Source organism: Agrilus planipennis, unplaced genomic scaffold (assembly GCF_000699045.2).
Source record: "Agrilus planipennis isolate EAB-ADULT unplaced genomic scaffold, Apla_2.0 scaffold12, whole genome shotgun sequence".
NCBI lineage: Eukaryota > Metazoa > Arthropoda > Insecta > Coleoptera > Buprestidae > Agrilus > Agrilus planipennis.
Genome location: NW_020439003.1, coordinates 2051617 through 2061076, shown reverse-complemented (window position 1 = coordinate 2061076; position 9460 = coordinate 2051617). Strand labels below are relative to the sequence as shown.

General features: G+C 32.9%; 1 protein-coding gene across 1 annotated transcript in view; it reads left to right on the top strand.

Moving 5' to 3' along the window:
- The first annotated feature begins 2887 nt into the window (after nucleotides 1-2887).
- LOC108736691 (vesicular glutamate transporter 1) overlaps nucleotides 2888-9460 on the top strand; it is a 48418-nt gene continuing 41845 nt past the window's right edge. The window contains exons 1-2 of the mRNA XM_018469217.1: nucleotides 2888-2965; nucleotides 3989-4125. Coding sequence (XP_018324719.1) covers nucleotides 4058-4125 — 68 coding nt within the window. The 5' untranslated portion in view covers nucleotides 2888-2965; nucleotides 3989-4057. The remainder of the gene's footprint in view (nucleotides 2966-3988; nucleotides 4126-9460) is intronic.

Sequence of the window (9460 nt, the reverse complement as noted above, 5' to 3'; positions counted from 1 at the left end):
TATATATTTATATATATATATGCATTTCATTTTTTCCAATATTCATTTGCCTTTGTCTCGCTTTTAATTTTGGGTTCTGCTCTTATTTCCTAATCTGTTTATTATTGCTTCCACTATTTATTTTGATAAGTAGCAATTTTCTACAGCTGCAGTCTGTTTGCATATTTTGAATTTGTTCTACTTTTCAGCATTCATTAAACAATTTTCTTTCATTTTTTGTTCTTTTTCCTAAAATTTTACTGTCTTTAAGCGGTTTTTATTTCAATTTTTTTTGTTCTGGTTCTGAGTGTAGCATATACATATATAGAAGTCCCTTAGTTTACATCAAATATGTTTTTATCTTAAATGTCTTCTAACTCCTTCCTTTCTTTGTAGAACTAAAGATAAGGTGGATTTCTAAAAATTATTTAAAGACAACTTGCACTATAAAATATCAAGCATACAATAAAGTAAAAATTATAAACTTGATTTAGTCGATCTACAAAAGGAGTAACTTTTTGGGATATAATTTTTTCACTCAATAATATAATTAACTTACGGCAGCTAGTTTTAATTTTAGAACACATTACAGATAGAGATATCCAATGATTGCAGAAATTCGGATATTCGAAATTTGAAGAATAAAAAAATTTTAAACGATCCCAATTCCTTCCTTTTTCTATTAGGTTTATATGTTACGAAAAAATTAGATCCAATTTAGGGTTATTGTTGTTTCGCATATAATATGAGACTTCTTTGAGGTTGGCTTTATCGTTAAACGGTAGTTTACAAACCACATAATTTGAAAGCTTTAACAACCCTAACGTTAGTTTTTTTCGATTTTCACATACAAATATTCTAAAAATTTATAAAGATCAAAATATTGTTTCCTTTTTTATTATATGTAAATATGTATTAGGCATATTTTCAACAGTAAACTTCTCTAAAAGATATACCTACTCTATATTACATATTCTGATTCTTTTGCTTACTGATATTATGTTGCCTAATCTAGTTTATTTATTTACAGGTACTGTAAAAGCCACCAATATGAAAAAGAAATGCTTTACTTGGTATGTATGTAATATACTAAGGTTATTTTTCTTGAATAAGTTTCAAATTTTTGAAGACAATTATTTAGAGCGCACTAACGTATTTAAGTTCAATTGAAAAAGAACTATAAATCTCAATACCTGGGTATCATTATTTCTGGAATATCTTTTACAAGATAAATTGCCTTTGTCTGTATGCAGTTTTCCCTAAATATCTCTTTTAGTTTTAAGGCTTAGATTTTAAAACCTTTTTATAATCTGATAACGCTTAACGGAATATCAATGTAAACTTTACCTATATGAAACAGCTTTAAAAGTAAGTAAATGTAATAATTGTTTGTGTTTGCAGTTCTCTCGAAATACCTCTCATAGATTTAAGTCTTAAATTTTAAAACATATTTATAATCTGATATCGCTTATCAGTGTAAATATTTGTATGAAAGAGCTTTACAAAAAAAATTTAATTTATATGAAAAAACTATTGGCGATAGCTTTAATATCATATTTTCTACATTGTAATAATTCAGTGGGATTGTTTAGAGCAGGTGTTACCATTTTTTTTTGCTACGGAACCCTTTCGGATCACCTTTTTTTGATGGAACCCCATCTCAATAAAAAAGTAAAATGATGATAGTTTTATGTCTGACTCCCGGCAGCTTAGTGCATACATGTTCAAATTGAATTTTGACTTCCAAATATTTATTGCACGAATATATTTAATGGGCACGTTTTTGCTTATGATAGCACTAAAATTTGATTTAATGTCCGACAATCGAATTCGAATATCCGGAGTAATACCCAGTCTAGTTTGAATTTGTTCTTAGTTTTAAGCGTAATCTGAAAAGGTCGTCTATAATCTGAAGCCGAAATAAATAGAACTATGATAACATTCTCAACGACTGTAGGGTGTTCATCATTAAGTATGATCTAAAGATCATTAAAATTTAAATCAGCTATTTCGAATTTTTGATTTAAGGACCATGAATTCTTAATATCAATCTAGTTCTCATACTCCGGCATAGTTAAAATTGATTATTTAGTTTGATTTGCGAATGGATTCCGTACTCACAATCATTGACTATCCTGTGACAGAATTTTATATATTTTTATTAGGGCAAAAAACGTCATATCTTGTTGAATCCTTGTGATCCCTCCACGGAACACCATATGGGAACAGCTGGTTTAAAAAATGAGTTGAATTTAAATAAAAATTACAAAAGGTGATTTACAAATTTGGTGAAGGCGCTTGGCGTATGTAAATACATATATTACGAATATGCGCTTTATATTATTTAAGATTAATTGTTTGTATACTATCCAAGGTTTTAAAAAGAACTTAATGCTAACAACATACAGTAGTGTAAATAATGATTATGATGTCTAGTCCTGTCTACAGTCCTGCAAGAGCCTTTATCCCCTTTTGTCTGTTTTCGTATGGACTAATGAAAGTATATGAAAGATGGAAAGTACATTCGAAATTTTTTTGAAAATTAGTTTGGAAGGTGAAAGTACCTACCAAGGATCTGAATTAATTTGAGAATTTTAAATATTGATTAAAAAGTTGAGGATTACAAATTAGAAATTCCTCGCCCCCAGCATAACTGGTCGTCAGCAAAATCAGTTAATAAGATCTAGAAAACAATCAACCGTGATTTCCAAAATGGCCGTTTCAGTTTCGACGCTTTCTGTTTTTTTGGTTTATATGGAAACTGTGTGTAACAGACCGGAGTGTTCCGCCCCTCGGTGGTGGTTGGTGGCGCTTTCGGAGGACACACAGTTTCAGATCAACGTCACAGATGTTACTTGTGGCAGGGCGCCAATCGCGGGGGTGGCAAAGAGCCGGCGCCCGGAGTTCTCAGTCCGGATATTCCGGAATCCAAACGTACCTCAAGCTCAAGCTTTGCGTGGCTCGCCCGATACTGCTGCTTCTTGTGGTAAGTTCAATCCTTTTAAATAGATATTTTATTTTCCACTTTGTTTTCTTAGCTATTTTTCCGTCAATTATTTCACAGACTGAATTTTTTCAAAAAGGCACAAATTAAGGTGAAAATTATATAATTTACCGAAAGATTTCCTTTTTAATCAGCAAATAAATTACGGGTTTTAAAACCATTGGCAAAAAGAAAATTAGAAATATAGAAATTCATATCTTAACTGCTGCCACCTTTATATACAGGCACCACTTTCAAACATATAAAATTTCCGCATATATATCTAGAAACATTATTCAGTCAAGGAATTAGCTTCGAGTGATTTTCCTTGTAACATACCTGAAAATGTTTATTAAACACGTTAATAAATAGTTAGCTTTTATAGAAATATCTGTTTTTACACAGAATCTTTAATTTTACTTTTTAACAAAATATTCTTATAAAATGATCAAGAGCCTAAAACATTTCAATTTACATATTCATTACACTAAAATAAGACATTGTGATCATTCATAAATGGGTAGTAAAATGAGTCACCCTGTATATTCCATTTACTTGATGCAATGTGTGACTAGTATATAATCAATTTTTTTCAATGAACTGCGAAGAAGTCTTAATAAAAATTTTAATTATAATTGATGTACCTAAGTCAATTTACAGCAGGCAAATTCTAGCATTTCTTATTGATAAAGAATAAATTTATAAACCTAATAACTCAATGTCACCTAATAAATTTGTAATTGTTATCAAAAGTTCCAAAATTACAATTTCGTATAGATTCAGTAGGTATCTCCAAAATTACTTATTCTTATTAACACGAGGATATTTAGCTTATTACAATCGAGGTTATACATATTTCACTTCAAATATTATTAGCGCAATAAAGAAGTACAAAGTAAAAGCAATCAGTATAATTTTGATCATTAAATGGTGCTCTAAAAGTACGTCGCTTATAATGTAGATGGTGTTTTTACTTCGTTTGCAATGTAATTTCTAAAATTACTTACGTAATTGTATTAATTTCAGGTGAGAAGCAGCAGCTAAAATGATCGTAGGAAGTGTTTTTATGTGACTGTTACTATTCTAACTATAAAAATGCGGGGAGTTAGTGCAATTGGAGGGGCAATAAAGTCCTTACGATCTGGAGACATTGGGGCTCGTTGGTGAGTTTTTTTTTAGATACTTTAAATTTCATTTGCAGCTTATATAGGTACATGAGAAAGAAAAGGAAAATCAATTTTCACAATTGCTGAATTCTTATTAGGTATATCAGTTTCTGGGCCATATATGTATATAAATTCAGTTGCGTCTAAATACTTACCTAATCGGGTCTAAAAGGACACATTAAAGGAAATGGTAGTGGATGTATTTTATTGTAATTTTATTCGAATATTAAATTTTCATTTCAAACATACTCGGTCCTATACAAATCTCACTAAAAAAAATCGGTTGTCTGTAAAGTCGGTTTACTGACGATAGTTGAACGTGACAACGTCATAAGAAAATACTGATGGAATTGTTTCATTTTTCAAAAGAAAGTTTTAATTTTATTTGTTTGATAGATATTTTGTATGGATATAGAGAAGGAGGTAAATGGAAATGTATTATTGTATAGCAGCTGTCCACGCGGACGCATCGCTCACTCAAGTAGGAGAGAGACAGATGTCGAACGCTGCCGAACGCGGAGGCCGATTGTGCCTCTTTGTCGCTCGTTCCGCGCTCTCGCTTGCACTTCAAGCCTTAAATGGAACGCCTCAGAGCGAGGTAACGCCGCATGAGTCATGTTTTTTCGTGCGTGCAGCAGGGGCTCCATCGAATTATAAGACGTTGTCACGTCAATAATTATATAGTTTATTTTGAAGAATACAAAAAAAAATAATGAATCTTAAAAAAAGAAGTAATTCTTTTAAATCAATTTTTTCAGTCTGAAAGTAATATAACTAACTATTTGAAGGGTAAAGGTTGAGGATCTTCAGCAAAACATTTCAAATGACAAAGCTTCTGTTTTGACACACGCAAACATATCGTACATGTACTTACTGTTGGTTCATTATGCAATACAAATAGATTGTCGCTGATCTAATCGCATCAAAAGTTTGGAAACGATTGTCTTTTCGTCATTGGTTTGATTAGATATTCTTAGATCCGATCTTGAAACAGGAGAAAATAGGGTACAGTATATTTAGGTTTACGCTAACTGAGTTTAAAATTGTGGAGAACGATTTCTTACCAATAACCCTTCTTCCATTCGTAGTGGTCCTGTGATTATCCAGCTAAAGGTTTATCAAACGTCGACTTTATAGCTTGATTAGAACCCATGGAAAAGAAGCCTTTTCAGTGAAAAACTACGGAAATTTTTCAAATTTATCTTACATAGAAGTGCGAAATTTATTATTATAAGGTCGTCAATCCTAAGACACGCACCTCCACTCTTTTCTGTCCTGAGCTGACATTCGCATTTCCCTAACACTAGAACAACCCACATCCTTAACTATTTGTGAACAGTAATCTAGGTAGGTCTACCTCTACTCTTCTTAACTCCTGTTTCTTCTTCTAATATGTCTCTAACTAGCCGTTCATGCCTGAGAAAGCGCCCTACCAACTTATGTCGTCTATTTGTTGTTAACATCCATAGAGGCCTGTGTTCTCCTATTCATTCTAATACAATCTTCCAATCTTCAATTTTCAACCCAAACGTCAGAAACTGAGTCTACTGATGATATTTTCAAATTTAATGAGCAATGCTGGAATGAACACCAAAATTTTGTTAATCTCCAATGTACATTGTATGTAAAAACACACCAGATCATTTGATTTTTTTTAATATAGTGAATTAGATAATCTAAAGAGAAATAAGGTATTAATCAGTATTCTGTCGAAATTATTAGTTCTCATCAGTGCGCCTTTATACATCTTCTATCATCTACCAAACACAGGTTGCATGTATCATATATTAAACCAAAAGTCTTTGCATTGTATATTCAAAGACTGCAGGACGACCAGAGGAAAGGACGATGAGTGCGTAACTAAATTGTACGTCTTAGAAAAAGTACCCATTCTACGGAACACGTCAGGGGGGAGGGGTTTTTTGAAAAATATCACACTTGGTCAAAGGGCGTGGAGGACTTAGGTTTTCGTCAATACCCTCTAAGGAAAACCCGCGCTCTTACGTGCTACATTCAAAACGCTCTATAATAGTTAAAACCATATTTATGAGTTACTACGGGAAAACTAGAGTGGGAGGGGTGTTTTGGCATACACTATGGGAGATCACTGAGGGGATGAGGGAGTAAAAAGTTGTAAAAAATGGGTAACGCAGTACGGATACGCGCCCTTATCGATATCTTGTGTAAACTTATATTATCGTAAATTGTATTACATGAAAAGTTTTTGTGTTAAGTAATGTCGTTGTTTGCTTTCTACTCTATGGGGGCTCGTGTTCAATTCCCGACCGATGCAATACTTCTCCTTTTTCGACCACGGACGGTAGTCTAATTAGTACTTTAGAAAAGAGTTTTAGTAGATGCAAACTTACAGTCCATAATAAGAATTGATATAAAATAAGTATCGCCTTTTTTTGAATTGTGTGAAGTACTAAGGTTGGGTACATTATCGTAGCTGCGTATCGTCTCGACGCCGCGCCGCGCCGCGCCGTTTTACTGCGGCTCATCCGCTTTACTGTTCGCTGGCTCCATCCGATAGCGGCTTTAATCCGAGATTTATGTTATTTCACGATTTCTCTTCCCCTATCTTGGGCATTGGCTTACTTGATTGTATGCCAAAAAAATAATTTTATAAGGTTCGTTCCGTTGAAACAAATTTGTTACGAATCTACATAAAAAAGAAATATATACCTAGTAGTGCGAGTGGTGTATATTATGTCTTAGAACTTCGAGTCTACACAACATTGGTAAAATTGAACCAAATATTTGTTTAGTCAATAAAAATTATTCTACAGTCAACAAACGTTTCGTTGATTATAGAATTTTAAGAAACAGATTTTTTTGTTGTCCCATCATCATCATAAGGTCGTCAGTCCTAAGACTTATTGGACACGCACCTCCACTCTTTCCTATCGTGAGCTAGTCTTCGCATTTCCCTAAATTAGAACATCCCACACATCCTTAAATATTTACGAACAATAATCTAATCTAAGTCTACCTCTACCCCTCATAACTCCCGTTTCTGCCACTAATATGCCTCTGACTTGCCCTTCATGCCTAAGAAGGTATCTACTAACCTATCTCTCCTATTTCTTATTGACTTCCTCTTTTGTTGTACCGGGAACTTAAAATTAATTTAATTTTCTATAATTGAAAAAATCTTAGTTACTTAATAATTTCTGTTGAATATTATTATAATTTTTCTTCTTGTGTTAGGCTAATAAAATCGCCTGTTAAATCCTGATGTTCGTTAAAATTCTAATCCTTGTTATTTTTATTAGTATATCTGCTCATAAAATGAAGACCAATCAATATTCTTAATAAAGACATCGTCCACGTTAAGAAATATAGGGTCGTAAAAACAAGCGCTACGCTTATTTTCAGTTAGTAATGTTCGGGAGTAGTTTGTCTGTTGGAGCCAGATTGGGGAACTGCGGCTGTTAACAGTAAACGAGTGCATATAAGGAAGATAAAGTGCCATGAAATAAAATAGGAGAATGACAAAACGCTTTTTATGATTTATCATTTGTGGGGACGCAAGCGACCTTCTTTCTGTTCTGAGTTAAGACGTTTTGGCTTCGGATGTAATGCAATCCATTATACATTTTCCTATAGAAATAGAGTACATCATCATCTTAACACGACTGCAGCAAAGTGGTCAGCCGATTAAAAGGTTTACTGCATAGTAAAGAGCAGTAAGTCGTTACAATAGAATCCTGAACTATTTGGCTTTCATTTTTGGAACTTCCTACAATAGAATTCCTTAAACATTTGAAATTTCTTAGAAATTACTCGCAACATCTAATACTAAATCATAATGTTGGCATAGTTGCAGTTTAAAAAATGCTTCTACCGGAATAGGTCCGATCACAATATCGATCGATATTGTAACGAAAAGAAAAAATCCTTTCAACATTTACATTTATTCCTTTTTTAATTCTTACATGGTTCAATGAAACTAAAGTTCCTTCAAAATTAAGAAGTGATAAAAATTGTTTCTTGTTCAGATTTTTTATAAGGAGTATAATGTACTGCCTGTTTCTGTAAGCAATTTGTTAGAAAGTTTGTTGAAAATGATAAACAGCTTGAAACCGCATTTATTGCCACTTTAAGATATAATGATAACATTGTTAGGGTGTAAGTGGAGTAACGTAGGGGGAAAGAATGCACCACGTGACCGAGTTACACAATGAAGTAGGAATTACTTCTTGAGAGGAAAACGTGGCCCGAATCGATTCCTTAAATGCCATAAGAATTCTGTTTTATAAAACAGTTACTTCAGAACTGAAATATATACATGGACTCCTTCATTCTGTTTTCAAAACTAAGGAGTAAAAAAAATGCTTTCATATCTTTAAAAGGGAAACCGTAGATACATTTAAACAACTCATTACAGTAAATTTGAAATGAATTTGGTGTATTCAATTTTCTTTAGTCTTTTGTTTTATTTCAGAATTTCGTTAATTAACTAGTTTATATATATAAATTTTTAATTAAAAGCCTTTCGATAAACATCTAATTAATAGTTGTATTTATGATCAGTATTTCTTGTGTAACTTCTATGTTGGCGTTTTCGAAAATTAAATTAAAGGGAAAGGTATTTTTGTTATCTGTGCATGCACAACGTTAGCTTCAATGTTTTAAAACAAGTACAACTTCAGAAAAAGGGCAGCCCCTCGGGTTTCGCTATAGAGGATATTTCTAAAATAAAGTGAAGTTACTCCATTAAAAATTACGTATCTGTATTGTTATTAAGATGCTTTAATGAAAATTTATCGGATCAATTCGAAAAATCGAACCTATTATCTTTACTGTCTATATGTAAATAAAGAAGGATATTGAAAAGAGGCAAGAGAGCCGTCTCCCTTAAAAATCCGATCCGCCCAAAAAGAAAACATTTACTTTAAACGCTGAGCGAACTTTTAAAAAGCTAATACAGTAGGTCCTACATCAGTTACGGATTCAAATTATCATTTAGATTAAAGCTGGTGGAAGAGAAATAGCGGGACATGAGGCAGGTGAATCGCAAGACATTTAGTTAATTGAAACGTCTGGGGGGTTGAACTGAACAGCGGAACAATTACACTGAGTGTTAACAGATGATAATGTATTCATTTCTCCCCATGCTACCCCTTGTCGCGGATCTGTAGTACGTGCGTCCAGCATAATCAACTGTGCATCATCGGAGATTTCGCTTAGCGAAGCAATGCGAAGAGAATGGGTCGTGGACGCGAATATGGAACAGTGAAAATTTGTCTTCCTATGTGAATTTTAAAAGCTCAAACAGTAAACATTGGCTACTGTCTGGAGCTTCTTTTTAGTAAAATAAAATTTA